The 19,926-nt window shown below is 61.9% G+C and overlaps 2 protein-coding genes across 5 annotated transcripts in view; both read left to right on the forward strand.

Moving 5' to 3' along the window:
* The window catches only part of ADAMTS10 (ADAM metallopeptidase with thrombospondin type 1 motif 10), a 42,582-nt gene extending 39,755 nt beyond the window's left edge, over positions 1-2,827 (forward strand). For both annotated transcript variants that reach the window (XM_062014867.1, XM_062014868.1), the window contains 2 exons: positions 556-712; positions 1,088-2,827. In XM_062014867.1, coding sequence (XP_061870851.1) covers positions 556-712; positions 1,088-1,197 — 267 coding nt within the window. In that variant the 3' untranslated portion in view covers positions 1,198-2,827. The remainder of the gene's footprint in view (positions 1-555; positions 713-1,087) is intronic.
* Positions 2,828-3,788: 961 nt separating this feature from the next.
* On the forward strand, positions 3,789-19,458 carry MYO1F (myosin IF). 3 transcript variants are annotated; one of them, XM_062015206.1, is made up of 28 exons: positions 3,789-3,880; positions 7,060-7,197; positions 9,030-9,119; positions 9,547-9,641; positions 10,567-10,654; positions 10,832-10,921; positions 11,038-11,169; positions 11,246-11,380; positions 11,474-11,606; positions 11,903-12,099; positions 12,222-12,302; positions 12,517-12,603; positions 12,756-12,842; positions 13,074-13,241; positions 13,327-13,412; positions 14,121-14,202; positions 14,307-14,413; positions 14,784-14,882; positions 14,977-15,121; positions 15,742-15,856; positions 16,466-16,635; positions 16,755-16,900; positions 17,048-17,194; positions 17,275-17,423; positions 17,667-17,750; positions 17,851-18,043; positions 18,867-19,033; positions 19,121-19,458. In XM_062015206.1, the coding sequence occupies exons 1-28, from the start codon at positions 3,878-3,880 to the stop codon at positions 19,195-19,197; spliced, it is 3,291 nt and encodes a 1,096-aa protein (XP_061871190.1). In that variant the 5' UTR covers positions 3,789-3,877; the 3' UTR covers positions 19,198-19,458. The 3 variants fall into 3 exon arrangements, with proteins under 3 accessions (XP_061871190.1, XP_061871192.1, XP_061871193.1); XM_062015208.1 differs by having other exon boundaries at positions 11,273-11,380; XM_062015209.1 differs by lacking the exon at positions 10,832-10,921.
* The last annotated feature ends 468 nt before the right edge of the window (positions 19,459-19,926 follow it).

The raw sequence follows: 19,926 nt of genomic DNA on the forward strand, positions 1-19,926 counted from the left end.
CATGTGGCCACCATGACTCTGGGGAGCAGCGGCAGGACTCAATGGCAGTGTCCTTTGTCCCCATCTTGGCTCAGGAGGCTGTTGTGATGGCTGCCCAAACACACAGCTGAGCCAGGGAGTCTCCTGGACCTAGCAAGGTCCCACAGGAGTTGTTGGAGGGTTCCCAGGGGTATCTGGGGAAGCGAGGCAGTGAGGATGAGGAGCAGTGCAGTGCAGTGGGAGCAGTGGGCTGCAGAGGTGGGCTGGGATGGCTGCAAGTGGGGCCCACTGCTGACAGTCCTCCCTTCCCTCTAACACCCCTGGAGCTGCAGGGTGACATCAGAGTGCAGGAGGCCTGGGAAAGGCTGGTGGTGTAGGGCTGGCTGCAGAGACACTGCCTGAGTCCTGGGGGTTTGGACCAAGCCTGTGCCAGTGAGCTCCCTGCAGCTGCTGCTGAGGGAAGGGCAGATCCAGCACCCTTTGCACCTCCTGAACCCTGCCTGTGTCCCCTTCCCCCACATTCTGCAAGCCAGAGGGGGGCTGCTGACAGCTCTGTGCTGTGCTGTCTCCTGCCAGTGCTCCTCACAGTGTGGCCTTGGCCAGCAAAGAAGATCCGTCCAGTGCCTGGCTCACACTGGGCAGCCATCCAGCGACTGCCTGGAGAGCCTGCAGCCCCCCAGCATGCAGCAGTGCGAGACCAAGTGTGGGTCAGGACCTACAGACAACCCTGAAGGTGAGGGAGACAGGAGGGACTGGGGAGGGAAGCACAACTCTGCCAGCCCCGAGGCTGGCACGGAGACACCAGAGCTCAGCCTGGGTTGGGCTCCAGGTGGGGTGAGGCTTTCCTGGGGAGACATGATGCTGTTCCCTGTGGTCCCAGGCCAGGCTGGCATGCTGTGATGCTGGTAAAGGAAGTAGCTGCCCCTTGGGAAAGGGAAGCTTGCAGAAGGGAGGTTCTCAGTGGCTTCTTCAGCGTGGCTGACGCTGGTTCCTGGCAAAAAGCCCCCAGGGATCCGGGTGCAAAACGGAGCCTGTGTTAGAAACCCACCCTTGGGGCTCCTCAGCCCCGAGGCAGCTGTAACCTTCCTTCCCTCTGTCACCCACCCAGAGTGCAAGGATGTGAACAAGGTGGCCTACTGTCCACTCGTCCTCAAGTTCAAGTTCTGCAGCCGGACCTACTTCCGACAGATGTGCTGTAAAACCTGCCAGGGCCACTGAGGACACGGCACGGCGCTCAGCAAGCTGGAGGGGAGAAGCTGCTCCGGAGCCTGGCCAGGCACTGCCCTTCCTCTCTGCCCCAGGAACCTCCCCCTGGCTCCAACACAGACACTGCTCGTGCTGCTGCTGGGACTTGGCACCACATAAACACCCTTCTCACCCCCCTCCCCAGGGACTCTCGCCCTTCGCCCCCAGAGCCTCACGCTGGCAGGTTCCCGGCTCAGCCCCTGCTGCGTTCCCAGGGCGGCCAGGAGCCGGTGGCTGAGCGCTGGGAGAGGGAGAAGCTGAGCAGAGCACAGCAGCAGGGACCCTGCTGGGAATCCTGACCTTGTTATTTATTAGTAGAGGACCCAGAGTCCTGTGGGCACCGAGATGGACACGGAAGCTGCGTCACCGACCCCGGTCCCTTCCCGAGGGCATCGGGGGCTGAGCCTGGGGGCTGCTGCCTTGCCCTCAGGGATCCCAGGGCAGACAGGGAGGAGGTTGCAGGTGCCACAGGTGGGTGAGCAGCGTGGCTTGTGGCTCCTGGGCGATGGATGGCCGTGAGCTGCGTGTGGAGGGGGAGGAAGGACGTTGCTGTCTTCGTGTGCATCCTCTCACCTCGGCGGGGGGGAAAGCTGGTCACTCAGTGAGCTTTCACTGGGAGAGGGGGGTTCTTCAGACTCGCTGAACATAAAGCCCTCGTCCCTGTTAGGACCATTTCTGATTCCAGAAACACCTCGAAGCACGTGCTGAGGGCAGAGCTGAGGTGTGCTCAGGGCTGCAGCCGCTCCACGGCAGGACGGCCGGGACCTGCTGGGCTGCGGGAAGCAGAGCCGAGGAGGATGCAAAATGACAACTGTCCTGGTCACAGTGTCCCATTGCCAAGCTGTGACAGGACCAGCCTTGCCCTCTCAGTCCTGGCAGGGCCCTTCCCCAGCAGTTGCCACGGCCCTCATGGCTGCTTTGCCTCCAAAGGTGCTTTCTTTCCAAAGGTGCTTTGCCTCTGAAAGGTGCTTTGCCTCCAAAGGCCACTGCTGTGGCCTCAGGGTGCCTGTCCCACTGCCCCCAGGAGACCTCCAGTGATGGGAAAAGTGAAGGCTTGAAGTTCCTCCAGCTCAGCTCCTGGCCAGGTCTGGGCTGACTCGGGCTCCTCCATGGGCCACAGCCCGTGCAGGACTCCTCACCTTCCAACCCACCAAGCCTGTGCTTTGTGTTTTATCATCATCATTATTACCATTATTATCCTTTTCAGGCCCTTTCTGCATCACCAAGGTGGGAAATCTTGTCCAAAGCAACATTGTGTTCCCCTGGGGGGGTCACCTGTGTGCTGTGGGGAGCTGGGCAGCCCTGGTTCCCCACAGCCACCCTCTCTGCCCTGCCAGCCCTCTCCTGCTCCTCTGCCATCTGGGGGCTTTGTGCCCTCTCAGCAGCTGATGGCAGCTTCTCTGCTGCTCAGCAAATGCCATTTGGCTGCTGCAGGGACCTTCACGTCTCTCCCTTCCTGGTGCCACGCTCCCTTCTGCCATTCTGGGAGGGGAGGCAGGGGAGGAGAGGGAGTGTTTTCCCCTTTTTCCTATAGATAGATACCTAATGAGAATAGCTTCACATACTAACTCTGAGGAGGACTGACATGATTTCTAATAAAGGAGTAGCTACGATCCCAGGCACAGCTTCTGCTCCCACTCTTGTTTGTAGCAGGGCCAAGCCTGGGCTCTGGGCAGCCCCACACGATGCTCACACTGCAGGAGGGGGCTGAGGCAGCAGCAGGGGAGGGGTTTCCACCTTTGGAGGGGTTGAGGTTGCCTCAGAGCTCCTGAATCCCTTGGGGTGGTGTCCCGTGGGGACTGGCACAGAGGTTTGCACCGTGGCTCTGGAGAAACAGAGCCCAGAGCGTGGCTGGACCTGCAGCAACAGCCCAGGGCTCAGGGACATTCAGCAGAGAAGGAAGGCACTTCTGTTACCATGAAGGTGCTGAAACACTGGGACACTGATTGTGCAGAGAGATGGTTGATGCTGTGCCCCTGGGGACATTCACAGTCACACAGGAACGTGTCCAGCTGGGGTTGGAAACCTGCAAAGGAGCCTCCACAGCCTCCCTGGGCAGCCTGGGCCAGGGCTCCCTCCCCTCAGCACCGAAGGAGCTGCTCCTCCTGTGCCAGTGGAACCTCTGATCTCCCAGGATTCTGATCCTGTGAAATGGTTTTTGGCCCCTTTGTAGCCAAAATGCTTCAAGTGTGGCCTTTTGCATTCAAAAGACAAGTAAAACGAAGCAGCAACCCAAAGCATCTTCCTCCTACAAACCCCTTAAAGCTGAGCATCCCCCAGCACTGCCTGGCTGCTCCTGGAGAGGGAGCACACCAAACTCCTCTCAGGGCAGAAGGAATGGTCCTGTGGAGGCTGAGCATCTGTCCCTGGCTCCCCCACACATCCCCAGGCTGGTGACCCCCAGCAGCACCCACCTGCAGCAGAGCTGAGGTGACCCTGGGCAGGGCCACCCCAGAGCCACCCCCAGCAGCAAAGAGCCACCCTCATCCTCCCCACCCCCAACGGATTGAGGAAGTGGGAGGAGGGGGAGGGGGGAGAGTTGCAATTTGTAACTGCAGCACAAACACAAAAGCAAAGTGGTTCGAGATGGCCCCAGGACCTCGGTGACAGGAGCCCCCAGCAGCCAACCCCAGGGGCAAGGCACAGCCACACCATGGTGAGTGCAAGCAGGGCTCCCCCCACCCCATCCCCCTCTGGCACCCTGGGCTTGTCACACTCTCTGGGTGCCAGCTCTGGGCTGTCTCAGCCTTCTGCACCCATCATGGTCCTGGGCTGCTCTCTGGGGGGTGCCAGGAGCTCTCTGGAGAGGGAATGGTGCTGCCATGCTGGTGAGGGGCACCGTGGTGGGGAGCAGCCAGGGATGGGTGCTGGGTGCTGGGTGCTGGGTGCTGGGCCAGTGCCCCAGGAGCCTGACCCGAGGGGGATGGAGGGCAGGAGGCAGCAGGGCTGGGCTGCCAACAAGTGGCTTTGATTTTGCTGTCACTGGTGTGGTACCCACAGCAGAACCTTGGTGTTCCCCGTGGCTCAACTTCCCAGCAGCGCTTCTGGTTGCAGGGCTCGTGCTGCTGACAGGGTTTGTGGGCAAAGTGTGGTGCAGGCAGCGTGCAGGGGGGTGTCAGAGGCTGGAGCCCTCAGGCCAGCTCAAGCCAGCATGTTGGTGCCCAGGGTCAGACCTTGCACCTTGGCACGTGCAGGGGCTGTGGGCAGCACACAGCTGCTCAAAGGGCTGGTGGAAGAAGATCCAGAGGCAGAAGAGCAAGAAAAAGGGTCTCAAAATGAGATGCTCAGGGCTGGGGGAAGGGTCTGCACAGCATGGGCACAGCCACAGCTTCCAGCCCACAGCTCTGCTCCCTCTGTGTCTCTCTCAGTGACGCTGTTCCCCAGGCAGGAACTGAAACAGAGCCCTCAGCCACCCCCAGCCAGGGCTGCCCCTGCTCACACGCTGTCCCCACCCTGCACACACCGTCCCCTCCCCACACATGAGGCTTTCTGGCTTCACAAAGGGCCACGGGGCTGCAGAGCCATCACCCTGACCCCTTCCAGAGCCCATCCCCAACATGCTGTGGGGAAGGTCCCATCCCAGCCCCTGCCTGTGCCTGGAGCTGTGACAGTGATGCCACAGCCCTGCTGCTCCTCTCAAGGCTTCCTGTGGGTTTGAGGTGCTGGCTGCATCTGGGCTTGCCCTGTCTGCACACAGCAGCTGCCACCTTGGGCTGTCTTGCATGGGGTTGGGGGTTTTTTTTGTTGTTTTGGTGGCTCAGAACTGAGATTTGAACAAAAACAGATGATGTTTTGCAATTGCTGCCACAGGGTTGGTCTCCTCCCTGCCTCAGCCATCCTGTCCCAGGCTCAGCCACAGCCCCTGGCACGGTCCCTGGTGCCAACTGCACCCAGAAGCCCAGGCCAAGGGCTGCCAGAGCTGCTCCCTGCTCAGCTGGAGGGTGGCATTTGGTCCAGGACAGCCATCAGTCCCCTGCCCTGGGGACCCCCAGCAGCTGTTGAGCTCATCCCTTGCTTTGGCACAGAGGGAAGGGACTGAGGAGCCACTGTCCCAAAGCTCTGACGGCAGATTCAGCCTGTGCCCCCATCTCCCTGCAGGGATGCACGAGACCTTTCCCCAGTGCAGTCAGCCCTGCTCTCACACCCCCTCTCTGCCACCTCTGGGGACCTGCAGAGCAGAGCCAGGCAGCCTTTGTGCTCTCAGCAACAGAGCAGAAATAACCACGGCCCTGCAGATACTGGGGACAGAACCTTCCCCCCCCCCACCCCAGGCAGCTGGTGCTTCCCCTGCAGCTGTGTGCACCGTGCCCCAGCCCAGGAAAGCACCCAACGGGGCACCCAGAGCAAGAGGCACCTTCAGCACTGACAGCTCTGAGCTGTCACTGACAGGAGGAACTCTGGGTGTCAGCTCAAAAGCACCGAGATTGCAGCACAGGAAACGGTGTGACAGCAGGAGCAGGGCAGGGACAGTGCCCTGAGCTGGGCACTGCTGAGGCTGCAGCGCAGGGACGGTGCCCTGAGCTGGGCACTACTGAGGCTGCAGGGCAGGGACGGTGCCCTGAGCTGGGCACTGCTGAGGCTGCAGCTCAGGGGCTGTGCTCAGTGCCTGTGACTCTGCAACCCCCTGACAGGAGGCTGCAGGGAGCTGGGGGTCAGGCTCTCCAGGAATGAATGACAGGACAAGAGGAAAGGGGCTGGAGTTGCCCCAGGGGAGGTTGAGGCTGGAGCTGAGGCAGAACTGTGTCCCTGAGAGGGGTGTCAGCCCCTGTGCCAGGCTGCCCAGGGAGCTGGGGCAGTGCCCAGCCCTGGAGGGATCCCAAAGCCGTGGAGCTGAGGTGCTGAGGGGTCAGTGCTGGGCTGGGCAGGGTGAGGGCAGGGCTGCGGCTGCAGCAGCTTCAGGGGCTTTGCCAGCCCAAATGACTCTGTGATTCTGTATTTGCCTCAGTTTGGTGCCATCAGCAGCCACAGGGTGCCTGTGCCAGAGGGCTCAGGGCAATAGAGGCACTGGATGGAGCTCACCACAAGCTCCTCTCTCTCGTCATGACAGTGGCAGGTTGTGTCCAGCCTCTGTGGGTGGGTGCAGGGGGCAAAGGGTGACACGAGGCTCAGGTGTGGGTGGGAGGGTGTGAAGCCATCGGGGCTGGGAGGCCTGAAAGCTCCAAAACCAGCAGGAAAATGAAGCAAAAGGGGAAGAGAAGAAAAAGGAAATGGAAGGAGTAAAAGGCCAGGGGCTTCAGGGGGAGGAGGAGAAGTGAAATTGGTGCTGGGAGCACTGGGGTGAAAGCAGAACCACGGTGCCAGAGGTGGGCACAGAGCAGGGACCACACGGGGGGTCCCCTCCCTGCCCAGCCAGTGCCCCCCACGACAAGGGCACAGTGAAACCTCACCCTCCCCTCCCAGCACAGACCTGTGCTGTCCCCCACAAGGGCTTAAATCACAACCCCAGTTCTCCTGCTGCCCCACAGCTCCCGGAGGGCTGAGGTGGGTGACCTGGGGGTGGCAGCAGGCGGTCACTGGTGTGGTGGGCACAGTCACACCTCTGCCCTGGTGCAAAGGAGATGCAGGGGCACAGAGCATGCAGAGTGCCACCACCTGCAATTGCCACCCTTGCCCTGGGTTAATTCTGCTGCCCCTTTGCCTCATTAGCACAGCCTGTGCAGCAACTGCTCCTTAGTCCTTCGGTACCCCCATAACAAGCAGGGCTGATGCTACCCAGGGAGAGGCTGAACCTCTGCAGGGTGCCAGGAGCCAGACTCCCAGAGGGATGGGACAAGCCCCAGCTGGGGCCATGGGGCTGGTGGCCCCGGGGCAGTGGCTGTGGGCATCTCCTCACAGGGCAGCAAGGAGAGATTCCACTGGCAGAGCCACAACGTGAAGCAGAGCGGCGTGGACGACATGGTGCTGCTGTCCAAGATCTCTGAGGAAGCCATTGTGGAGAACCTCAGGAAGCGTTTTATGGATGATTACATCTTTGTATCCTTCCCAGGGCAGCAGCACAGGGCAGGGCTGGGCTCCAAAGCTCCAAACTGGGGCTGCCCCAGTGGAATGGGGGGATTTGGTCTCTTTGTGGTCGCTTCTCTCCAGGAATGAATGCCAGGACAAAAGGAAAGGGGCTGGAGTTGCCCCAGGGGAGGTTGAGGCTGGAGCTGAGGCAGAACTGTTTCCCTGAGAGGGGTGTCAGCCCCTGTGCCAGGCTGCCCAGGGAGCTGGGGGAGTGCCCAGCCCTGGAGGGATCCCAAAGCCCTGGAGCTGGGCTGGGCAGGGTGAGGGGAGTCCCTTGTCTACTGTCTCCCAGTGCTCCTGCACACTGGTGACCCACCTGCCTGTGCCAAAGGGGCCAGACATCAATGGCTTTAGTGTTCATCATCCCCTGTTGCTGTTGCCCAGCTCCACTGGTGCCCACAGCACATCCTGGCTGCTCTGCACCCACAGCAAACCCTGGATGGGGCAGGACCTGCAGCATTCCTGCAGCCAGGGGCAGGAGGTGCCACCACTCACTCCCCACTGGTGTCAGCCCACAGGGGACACCATGAACCCAGCACAGGGTGAAAACTCCCCCCATGCCCAGTGTTGCCCTCACCGAGCCGTCCCCCAGCAGCTGCTGGCTCCCATCTCAGAGCTGAGTGTTGAGCATCATGCACAAGGCTTTGGTGGCTCTGCAGCTGCAGTGGGGGTGAGGAGATGTCCCCATGCCCACGATTCCAGCTGCTCCCCCCGCTCCTGCTTGGGGATGCTGCTGCAGCATCATCACACGGGCACCTCCTGCATCCCAGCACAGCCCATCCCAGCCCCATCCCAGCTCATCCCAGCCCCATCCCAGCCCATCCCAGCGCCGGGGGGTGCCAGGTCGGGAGGGAAGGGCACAGTCGGTGCACGGATGGGCTGAGGTGGCCGCGGGGGCTGCGCCTGTCGCCGGCAGCGGCTGCGGTTTCCCCGGAGATGCGGCTCTGTCCTTACAAGGCGATGCTGCGCCCCGGGCTCTTGCAGCAGCCCCGGGGCTTTGGGGGATTGGCTTTATTGGTTGTTTCTCTTTTTTTTTCAGAGGAAAGAGCTACCTCATGCACCCTCTTTCTTCCTTTTTCTCGGGGCTGCTGCAGAGCCCCTGCTCTGGCCGTGACTCAACCCCCCACGCTTCTGCATTTCCCACAACAGCCCCTCTCTCTCGCTTTCCAGCTGCTCTTCCCCCACCCCACTGCCAGGTGAGGCAAAACCAGGGCATTGAGGGCTCGGGGTGACCCCACTGGCACAGCTCCATCCCCATCCTGCCATCTCCAGCTGCAGTGCCCCACTCCTTCATTCCCCAGCCCAGGGTGACTCAGGGATGCTGCAGACAGGGGCTGAGGGAGGTGGAGTGCCTGGGTGGGCAGGGAAAGGCAGAAGCTGGCAGTTTCTCTCCTCTCCGTGCCTCAGTTTCCCTGGTTGTGAGATGGGGATGGTTTGCTGGTGCAAAGCCACAGATGGAGCAGCTGAGAGTGGAAGGTGAATTCTGGGAGGCTGTGGGAAGTGCTGGGAATGGCACTTTTGGAGCCAATCCTCAGGCAGGGGCTGGGGAGCTGCCCAGTAGCTGAGGATGTGCAGTGCTGAGGATGCTCCTGCTGCACCCTGGGCCTGAGGGACACCCTGGGGCTGAGAGAGCAAAGCAGTGGGGCCACCCTGAGAGCACAAAGGTTCTGCACCCAAGAGGAAAACCCACCTGCAGGGTGAGGCAGGGGACCCCCAAAACCACTTTTGCTCTCCCTGATGCTGCTTCTGGGGCAGGAAAGGGGACGTGGGGAAGGACACACAGACCTTAACCTGCTGCTCAGACCTACATTGGGCCCGTGCTCATCTCTGTCAACCCCTTCAAGCAGATGCCCTACTTCACAGAGAGGGAGATTGAGCTGTACCAGGGAGCGGTGAGGCTGCTGCTGGGGGCTTGGCCAAAGGCTCTTTGGGTGCAAAACATCTGGGTGGGGGTGTCCCAGGAGGATCCTGCCCCTCCCCAGCCCTTTGGCTGCTGTCAAACACGTTGATGCAGAGTCAGTAACGAGACTCTGGAGCAAATCCATGTTCCTGGAGAACTGGGCTCTGAACCCCACCAGAGCAACCCAAACATGGTCAAATCCAGCCCCAAGGAAGAAGGGAGAGTGCAAAAAAAGCCTCTGACACGCTGCTGATGAGCTCATGGTTGTGGCAAGAGACTAATTCCCCATCCCTGCTGCGTGTCGTTGCCCTGTGTGGAGCACGGGCAGAGCTGGGGGCGTTTGTGGAGGGGCTGAGGGTGGGGGGCTGGTGCCTGCCCTATGCTCAGCACTTCTGCCCTTGTCTGCCCCCCCTTTATAGGCTCAGTATGAGAATCCCCCCCACATCTACGCCCTGACTGACAACATGTTCCGCAACATGCTGATCGATGGGGAGAACCAGTGTGTCATCATCAGGTAGGGGAGCAGGGGGGTCCCATCAGCCCCTCCCCACCCTGGCAGCCTCTGGGTAGTGTGAGGTGCAGCTGAAGCTGTGCTGGGACCTGGGGCTGGCTGAAGGGACCCCAGAGTGCTGGGCTGTGACTTGTGCAAGGTCCCTTTCCGGCTGAGTGTCATAAGGGAAATGGTCAGGCTGTGGGGCAAGGCCAGAAACTTCCTCCTGAGGCTCCCATGACTCCCTCCTCCCACACAAAATCCAGACACAAGAAATCCAGCATCTCATTCCAGAGCAGCTCCTCCCCCAGCCTTGCTCTGGCCCCAGCATTAGCACTGCCACATGCTCTGTGTACAGAGAAGCCACAGCCCCCAGCACCCACCAACACCCACCGTCACCTGGAGCCCTGTGGCCAGTTCTGGGCTCCCCAGCTCCAGAGGGACAGGGAACTGCTGCAGAGAGGCCAGTGCAGGGACACCGAGATGCTGACGGGATGGAACATGTGTGTGAGGAGGAAAGGCTGAGACCTGGGGCTGCTCAGCCTGGAGAAGAGAAGCCTGAGCTCAGGGGCACCTCAGCAGTGCTGAGCAATACCCAAAGGGTGGGTGTCAGGGGGATGGGGGGACACTTTTTCCTGTTGGTTCAAGTTGCAGGACAAGGGGTGATGGACATAAGCTGGAACACGAACAGTTCCACTTAAAACACAAGAAGAAAGTCCTTTGGTGCTGAGGTGAGGGAGCCCTGGCCCAGGCTGCCCAGGGAGGGTGTGGAGGCTCCTCAGGAGGTTCCCAACCCCAGCTGGACACGTTCCTGTGCCCCCTGAGCCAGGGGAAGCTGCTGGAGTAGGGGCTGGGGCTGGAGCAACTCTGCAGGGCCCTTCCATTCAGGGATTCTGTGGCTCTGATGGGGCAGTTTCACGTCTCTCTCTCTGCTTTGACATTTGCACAGTGGAGAAAGCGGGGCTGGGAAAACGGTGGCAGCGAAATACATCATGGGCTACATCTCCAAAGTGTCTGGAGGAGGGGAGAAAGTGCAGGTATGTCTCATCCCCCCCCTCAGCTGCACCACATGTCTCTCCCAACCTCTCCCAACCTCCTCAGCCCCCCACTGCCCAAGTCTGGTGGGGACACATGGAGCAGCCCCAGCTTCAGAGCAAAGCCCTGCTCTGCAGTGCAGCCTCCCCCACTCTGCCCTGTCCCTCCTCTGCCCCCAGCACGTGAAGGACATCATCCTGCAGTCCAACCCGCTGCTGGAAGCCTTTGGCAATGCCAAAACCGTCCGCAACAACAACTCCAGCCGCTTCGTAAGTCGGCAGGGAGGGGGCAGAGGGACGGTGCCAGAGGCAGGAGGAGGAAGGGAGGCTCTGGGGAGTCCCAGCAGCCGCGGTCAGGGCTCTGAGCAGCGTCTCTGCTGGGACAGGGCAAGTACTTTGAGATCCAGTTCAGCCGTGGTGGTGAACCCGACGGGGGGAAGATCTCCAACTTCCTGCTGGAGAAGTCGCGGGTGGTGAGCCAGAACGAGTGTGAGAGGAACTTCCACGTCTACTACCAGGTACAGGGGCACAGAGCCGCCTGGGCTGCCGTGGCACAGGGGCCAGAGGGAGCCACAGCTCCCGTTTCTGTGCCAGCTCATCGAAGGGGCTTCCCAAGAGCAGCGGCAGAACCTGGGCATCATGAGCCCAGACTATTACTATTACCTGAACCAGTCAGACACGTACCAAGTGGAGGGCACAGACGACCGCAGCGACTTCCACGAGACCATGGTGAGTGCCTGGCAGGGGGAACCCCCAAAGCCAGCTTTGAATGGACATCCCTCTCCCTCCCAAGCCGCTGATGTGCCCCCTCCACATCCCCAGAACGCCATGCAGGTCATCGGCATCCGGGGAGGAGACCAGCAGCTGGTGCTGCAGATCGTGGCAGGGATCCTTCACCTGGGCAACATCAGCTTTCGGGAGGAAGGCAACTATGCTCGGGTGGAGAACGCTGACTGTGAGTAGCCCCCTCCTCCTGCTGCAGGGGGGCAAGTGGGGGTGCAGGCAGAGCCCCTTGGCAAACTCTCTGTGGCACAAACGCCCTGGCAGAGGAGAGAGGCAGCGTCAGCATCTCCCCTGTGTTGTGCAATGGGGAAACTGAGGCTGGTGGGTCGTTAGCAAAGGCTGCAGAGGGAGGAGGGAACCCCACGTCCCCAGACGCTGCAGCCCTGCTGTGTGCTGTGTGGGGCTGGGGGTGAATCCAGCAGCAGCTGCAGGCTCCCACAGCCCTGATTTGCTCCCCACTCTGCCCAGCCCTGGCTTTCCCTGCCTACCTGCTGGGCATCGACCAGGAGAGGCTCAACGAGAAGGTGACGAGCAGGAAGATGGACAGCAAGTGGGGCGGCCGCTCCGAGTCCATCACCGTCACGCTCAACGTGGAGCAGGCGGCTTACACCCGGGATGCTCTGGCCAAGGGGCTCTACGCACGTGTCTTTGACTTTCTGGTGGAGGTGTGTGGCTGGGCAGGGCAGGGCAGGGCCAGGGCATGGAGGGGGCTGCTCAGCACCCACTGCCACGGGCAGCAGCCCCACTGCCCTGCACCCCCAGGGACTCAGCACGTCTCTCCCTGCAGTCTGTCAACCGGGCCATGCAGAAGCCGTATGAGGAGTACAGCATCGGGGTGCTGGACATCTATGGCTTCGAAATATTCCAGGCATGTGCTGCTTTGCCATGGAGAACAGCTCAGGAATGTCCTTTCCTTGCTCCCATGGCGAGGAGAAGGGCTGGAGTGGGGAGCTGGTAGCGGTCAATGGCCCCGAGGAGGGTCCCTGGAGCAGCACCCAAAAGCTTTGCTGTTCGAGGTGCCCCCAGTGTGGTGAGAGCAGCAGAAGCCAACTCAGATCCATCTTCTCTGGCACCTTTTGCAGAAAAATGGCTTTGAGCAATTCTGCATTAACTTTGTGAACGAGAAGCTGCAGCAGATCTTCATAGAGCTGACCCTGAAAGCAGAGCAGGTACAGGGGGTGCTGGGCTGGGGAGGCTGCAGGGCTGCACCCCAGTTCCTGCACCATGTCCCCTGCCAGTGCCAGCACCTTGGCTGGAGCAGGGGGGCTGCAGCACGTCCCATGGGTTGAGCACCCAGCCAGCTCTCCCTGCTCTTCCCCAGGAGGAGTATGTGCAGGAGGGGATCAAGTGGACCCAGATCCAGTACTTCAACAACAAAGTGGTGTGTGACCTGATAGAGAACAAGCTGGTGAGTGGGGGTCCTGTCCACTGGGCTGGGTGCTGTCGAGGAGGGGTGGCAGGATCTGTCCTGCTGAGGAGCATCTCTGGGAGACAGCCACAGCTCTGCATCCTCACCCTCAGCTGCAGCCCAGCGTGAAGCCGCTTGAACCAGCACGGGGAGGGGTGCTGAGCACAGCTGGTGCAGGATCGGGCCCTGCCCGCAGACGGGGCGCTCACGGCTTCACCCTCCCTCCCGCAGAACCCGCCGGGGATCATGAGCGTGCTGGATGATGTGTGTGCCACCATGCACGCCACCGGCGACGGCGCGGACCAGACGCTGCTGCAGAAGCTGCAGGCGGCCGTGGGCACCCACGAGCACTTCAACAGCTGGAGCTCGGGCTTCGTCATCCACCACTATGCGGGCAAAGTACGGCCCCTCCTCACCGCCGCGACCCCCTCCCCACGCCCCAGCCGCGGCGGGGCGGGACTGAGCTCCCCCCGCCCGTCCACAGGTCTCTTACGACGTGAGCGGCTTCTGCGAGCGCAACCGCGACGTGCTGTTCACGGACCTGATCGAGCTGATGCAGAGCAGCCAACAGTGAGCGCGGCGGGGCCGGGGCAATGGGCGGCACCTTCGGCATCCCCACACAAAGCTTTGCTGCTCCTGCCTCTGCCGGAGCCGCGGGGCAGGGCGCTCAGCATCCTGCACAGCGCCGGCAGCATCCTGCTCTGCACCCAGGGGGATGCAGAGCCGGCCAGAGGGATGCTCAACCAACAGCACCCATCCTGCTCTGCACCCAGGGGGATGCAGAGCTGGGCAGAGGGATGCTCAACCAACAGCACCCATCCTGCTCTGCACCCAGGGGGATGCAGAGCCGGGCGGAGGGATGCTCAACCAACAGCACCCATCCTGCTCTGCACCCAGAGGGATGCTCAATCAACAGCACCCATCCTGCTCTGCACTCAGGGGGATGCAGAGCTGGCCAGAGGGGTGCTCACCCACCAGCACCCATCCTGCTGTGCACCCAGGGGGATGCAGAGCCGGGCGGAGGGATGCTCACCCACCAGCACCCATCCTGCTGTGCACCCAGGGGGATGCTCAATCAACAGCACCCATCCTGCTCTGCACCCAGGGGGCTGCAGGGCCAGGTAGAGGGGTGCTCACCAAGCAGAACCCATCCTGCTTGACCCAGGGGCAGGCACAGTGCAGGATTTCCCAGCAGAGCAGGAGCTGGTTCCAGCTCAGTGGGTGCTGAGCCTGAGGAGCCCAGCAGCTCTCACCCAGGGGCTGTCACCTGCCTTTCAGCGCTTTCATCCGGATGCTTTTCCCAGAAAAGTTGGATTCTGACAAAAAGGGACGACCAACCACTGCAGGCTCCAAAATCAAGGTACATCCCAGAGGCTGCAGGACAGTGGGTGCCTCTGGGGCAGTGGCAGGGTGATGGGCTCCCACCAGCACCTTTAATGCTACAGAGGTCGATCCTTGCAACAGAGACAGGCCAACGACCTGGTGAACACGCTAATGAAGTGCACCCCACACTACATCCGCTGCATCAAACCCAACGAGACCAAGAAACCCCGGGACTGGGAGGAGAGCAGGTAACAGAGACCCCTCCTGGTGCAGCAGGGAGGCCACAGAGACCACAGAATGGGACCAGACAGGGAGATGTGGCCAGGATGGGCTTTTATCCTATAACTGCACCCCTGGGCTGGTCCCTCTGTGCTGCTCACAGATACAGGGACCTGCCATCCCCCACTGATCTGCCATCTCCTACTGACCTGCCATCCCACTTTGGTCCCTCATTGATCTGCCATGCTACTTTGGTCTCTCTCTGATCTACCATCCCACTCTGGCCCCTCTCTGACCTGTCATCCCACTCTGATCCCCCACTGACCTGCTATTTCCCCCTGGTCCCCCACCACCCTGGCATCCACCACCCCACACTGAGCTCATGCCCTGGCCCTGCAGGGTGAAGCACCAGGTGGAGTACCTGGGGCTGAAGGAGAACATCCGCGTGCGCCGGGCGGGATTCGCCTATCGCCGCCTCTTCCACAAGTTCCTGCAGCGGTGAGTGGCCGTGGGATGGGGCTGAGGGAGGGGGGCAGGCTGGGGCTGGGGGTCCCTGCAGCCTGGCACAGCCTCATGGCACCTCTCTCCACAGCTATGCCATCCTCACCCCTGAGACGTGGCCGTCCTGGCGTGGGGACGAGCGCCAAGGGGTGCAGCACTTGCTGCGTTCTGTCAACATGGAGCCAGACCAGTATCAGATGGGGAGGAGCAAAGTGTTTGTCAAGAACCCCGAGTCGGTAGGTGGCTGAGCTCTGCCCCTCACTCACTCAGCTGAGCCCCTCACTCAGCTGAGCCCCTCACTCAGCTGAGCATCGCTTGGGGCAGCGCTGGAGGAGGGGGGATTGGGCTGCTGGTGTGAGACTGGCTGATTCAGGCCAGGACAGGCTGAGAGTTGGGAACCTCCTGAGGTTCAATGAGGGCACGGGCAGAGTCCTGCAGCTGGGGAGGAACAACCTAATGCACCAGCACAGGCTGGGGGAGACCTGCTGGAGAGCAGCTCTGCAGAGAGAGACCTGGCAGTGCTGGGTGATAATAAACTGACCATGAGCAGCAACGTGCCCTCGAGGGGAAGAGCCAATGGCAGCCTGGGGGGCATTGAGAATAGTGTGGGCAGCAGGTTGAGGTGAGCACAGGCTGCCCAGGGAGGGTGTGGAGGCTCCTGCTCAGGAGGTTTCCAACCCCACCTGGACACATTCCTGTGCCCCCCGAGCCAGGGGAAGCTGCTGGAGCAAGGACAGGAGCAGCTCTGCAGGGCTCTCCCAGCCCACAGCGCTCTGTGATGCTGTGATCTGCCGAGGTGCAGCTGCAGCCCAGGGGCCCCTGGCTGGCTGTGCTCAGCACCCCGTGTCCCTCGCAGCTTTTCCTGCTGGAGGAGATGCGGGAGCGCAAGTTTGACGCCTTTGCGCGGGTGATCCAGACGGCCTGGCGCCGGCACGTCGCCGTGCGCAAGTACGAGCAGCTGCGGGAGGAGGGTAAGGCCGGGCAGGGACGGGGCCACTGGCACCCCACAGCCCCTGAGGGTGCCCTTCAGTGGGGACAGCAGCAGAGCAGCAGCCCAGCTCCTCCCTGAGGCACTAACAGGGATGGGGGGTGGAGAGGGAGCGGACCAGGACGCCTGAGGTCTCTTCCTAAAGCAGGGAACGGATCTCTTGCTCCTGTTCCCAGCCCTGGGAGGGGCTGTAGGACTGAAAGCAGACCCTGATGCTGTGTCACTGTGCCTGCAAAGGGAAGGAGTCAGCACTTGCAGGGGGATGGGAAAGGCCTGACCCCACCACGGGTGTTTCCCACCCTCCCAAGTGTGCAGCGAGAAACCAAGGCAGCAAAAACCCCAGAAAGCACTTCCCTCCCTCCCTCCCACAGCCCAAGGGGTTCTTCTGAAGGCAGCTGATGAGTTTCAAAGCCAGCCAAGCTCAAGCAGTTGGGATTCCTCCTGTAGCATAAAACAAGCCCCACTTCTTGCTGCCAGGAGCCGTGTCACAGCTCCCACAGCTCCCAGTTTGGGAGGGCAGGCACTGGGTGGGCAGGAGCTAAGGACCAAACACCAAGGGCTGAGACCAGCTTGCTTCTGCGCTCTCTCACAGCCTCCAACATCCTCTACAACTTCAAAGAGCGGAGGAGGAACAGCATCAACAGGAACTTCGTGGGTGATTACCTGGGGCTGGAGGAGCGGCCGGAGCTGCGGCAGTTCCTGGCCAAGCGCGAGCGCGTGGACTTCGCCGACTCCATCACCAAGTACGACCGGAGGTTCAAGGTACGTGCTCAGGGCCGAGCTGTGGCTCCTGGTGGCTGCCCTGGGCTGGGATGTGTGTGCAGGGCTTGTGCCTCCCCTGAAAACACACCCTCACCCCTCCTGCTTCTGCCCTTTGCCAGCCCATCAGGAGGGACTTCATCCTCACCCCCAAGTACTTCTACCTGATCGGGAGGGAAAAGGTGAAGAAAGGTCCTGAGAAGGGGCAGATCAAGGAGGTGCTCAAGAAGAAGGTGGAGCTCCAGGCAGTGAGCAGCATCTCGCTGAGGTTCGTCCCTCAGCTCTGCACGAGCGGGTCCCTGCAGGCTGGCTTCACCCACCAGCTCCACCAACCTTTCCCAGCTCCCCCCCCCAGCACCATCTGACACCAGCCTTGCCCCACACTGATGCCCCCACACCGGGGTTGCTCCCCCAGCACCAGGCAGGATGATTTCTTCATCCTCCACGAGAACGATGCCGACAATTTCTTGGAGTCCATCTTCAAGACGGAGCTGATCAGCCTGATGTGCAAACGCTACGAGGAGCTCACCCGCACCAAGCTGCGCCTCTCCTTCAAGGACACGTAAGGATGGGGGCCAGGAGGGGTGACAGAGCAGGACAGGGTGCTGTCACCGTGGCCTCATGGCCTCCTCTCTCTCCTAGACTACAGTTTCGGGTGAAGAAGGAAGGCTGGGGCGGGGGTGGTACCCGCAACGTCACCTTCATCAGAGGAGAGGGGGATGCGGCTGCTCTCAAAGCTGGAGGCAAAACCCTCACAGTCAGCATCGGGGACGGGCTCCCCAGGAATGCCAGTGAGTGCCAGGGCACCCGGGCGGGGAGGGGGGAAGGGGGCACAGCTGCAGGGCTGGGAATGTGGGGGTGAGCCAGCACGTGCCCCGGCACCGAGGGGCTGAAGGTTCACCCAGGAGGGACCTGCTTCTGCCCAGGGGATGTGGCAGCACGGGAGGGGGTTGGGGGGAAAAGGGCAACTGGGTACAATCTGTGGGGGGTCTGAGGACCATCAACTAACGAGGGGCTCGTGCCCCCTCCCCCAGAGCCCACGAAGAAGGGAGCGATGCAGAGCAGAGGCGGCAGCAGGTACCCGGCACCCTCCCGAAACGCTCCCCCCGCACCCAGAGGTGAGCAGGGCAGTGCCCACGGGGAGGGGGCTCCCAGCCTGGAGCCAAGCTGACAGGGGATGGGAACAGGGGTGCAGGCTGAGCGTGGGGTCCCTTCCAGACACCTGCAGGAACGGAGCAGCCCAGTTCCCTCGCGGGCCCCAGCGTGACACGTACCCGGTGCCACAGCAGCAGCCGCGGGGACCCCCGGCCGCAGCCCCCCCTGCCCGTGGCACCGCGCGGCAGCCCAGGGCACGGCCCCCCTCCCAGCACAACATGGACTTCCTCAACGTGCCTGACCAGGGGGTGGCTGGGTAGGTCTTGTCCTGGCACCCCTGTTCCCCTCCCTGCCCCAACCTCCCCTCCCGCTGCTGCCAGCCCTGGGAGATGCTCTGGGTTGGCAAAGCCCCTGAAACTGCTGCAGTCCCAGCCCTGCCCTCACCCTGCCCAGCCCAGCACTGACCCACAGCCCTCAGCACCTCAGCTCCAGGGCTTTGGGATCCCTCCAGGGCTGGGCACTCCCCCAGCTCCCTGGGCAGCCTGGCACAGGGGCTGACACCCCTCTCAGGGAAACAGTTCTGCCTCAGCTCCAACCTCAACCTCCCCTGGGGCAACTCCAGCCCCTTTTCTCTTGTCCCATCAGTCATTACTAGACAGAACAGACTGACCCCCAGCTCCCTGGCACAGGGGCTGACACCCCTCTCAGGGAAAAATCTCTTCCCCATCTCTAATCTCAACCTCCCCTTGTGCAACCTGAGCCCATTTCTCCTTGTCCTGTCACCCGTTACTGGGGAGAAGAGACCGACCCCCACCTCTTACAACCTCCTGTCAGGGAGCTGTAGAGAGCAATCCTGTCTCCCCTCAGACTGCTTTTCTCTTGGCTAAACACCCCCATTCCCTCAGCTGCTCCCCAGCACACTTTGCCAGCTCCTTTCAGCTCTGAGCACTTTGGCTGCAAGAGCCCACCCTGCTCCAGCCCTTCTCCCCTCCCTGCCAGCACAGCATCTCCCAGCCTCTTGCACACCCAGTTCCCCCCAGTCCCTGCACTGGGAAAGCCCCACTTGGGCTGCACCCCCCGAGCTGGTGGGGAGCACAGGGTGGGCAGGGGGTGTGTGACCCCATCCCTCTGTGCCACAGGATGCAGCGGCGCCGGAGCCTGAGCCAGCGGCCCCCCCCGGCCAGGCGGCCCAAGCCCCAGCCCAAGGTGGCTGTGCCACGCTGCCAGGCCCTCTACCAGTACATTGGGCAGGACGTGGACGAGCTCAGCTTCAACGTGGGAGACATCATTGACATCCTGCTGGAGGGTAGGGTCGGGTTCCTCCCTGCCCTGCTTGTCCCGCTGTGCCCGCCGCCAGCACCACGCCTGACCTGGCTCTTTTTCACCTTCTCAGACACCTCAGGCTGGTGGAAGGGCCGTTTGCACGGCAGGGAGGGGCTTTTCCCTGGCAACTACGTGCAGAAGATCTGAGGAAGGGGGTGGTCACCACCTTCCCACCTCCCCTGAGGACGTGCTGAAGGGGCTGGGGGCACGGAGCAAGCGCTTCCTCACGAGCCCCCCTGGCCGGTGCCAACCCCTGAGCCCTGCGGCTGCTTTTGATGGTGGCCCCTCTGCAGCAAGGACTGGCTCTCTGCTGCTTGTTCCTACCTTGGGAGTGGATCTGCCCCCATGATCCGGGGGGATAAATGGGATTATTGTTAATAATGATGGTAAATAGTCAGCGAAAGTGGAGCCTGGAGTTTGTGTTTCAGCTGTGGCTCTCACTGCCCCTGCACCCATGCAGACTGGGATGTGAATCACACCCATCACCCCCATGCTGAGCCCTCCAGGAGATGCTGAATACAGAAACCAGCTCCCCCAGGAACCTGTCTCAGATGTCTCCACGTCCCAGGGCGCTGGGCTCGGCGCTGCGAGCTGCCAGGGCAGCAGGGACGGGTCAGGGCAGCACCAGGCTGCCAACGCTGCTCCTGTGCTGAGGAGCAGAAGCTCCAGGAACCGCTGAGCTTTTGTGCTGCTGGTCAGACGGCTGCTGGGCTCCCCCCGTTTGCAGGGCAGGGACGGGTGGGCTCAGCCACCAAGGACCAAGGGGTCCGGGCTTTAGGGGCTCCCCTCTGCCCTGAGCCCCTGCACAGCGATGCACACGGGACTGGGGGAGCTGGGTTTGGAGCGGGGGAGCTGGGTTTGGAGCGGGGGCTGGGA

Source organism: Colius striatus, chromosome 25 (assembly GCF_028858725.1).
Source record: "Colius striatus isolate bColStr4 chromosome 25, bColStr4.1.hap1, whole genome shotgun sequence".
In the NCBI taxonomy this organism is placed as follows: domain Eukaryota; kingdom Metazoa; phylum Chordata; class Aves; order Coliiformes; family Coliidae; genus Colius; species Colius striatus.

Coding starts and splice junctions, on each gene's coding strand:
- MYO1F (XM_062015206.1), top strand. Junction 14,203..14,306: donor CTGCAGGCTCCAAAATCAAG/GTACATCCCAGA, acceptor TCCTTGCAACAG/AGACAGGCCAACGACCTGGT. Junction 17,195..17,274: donor CGCCTCTCCTTCAAGGACAC/GTAAGGATGGGG, acceptor TCTCTCTCCTAG/ACTACAGTTTCGGGTGAAGA.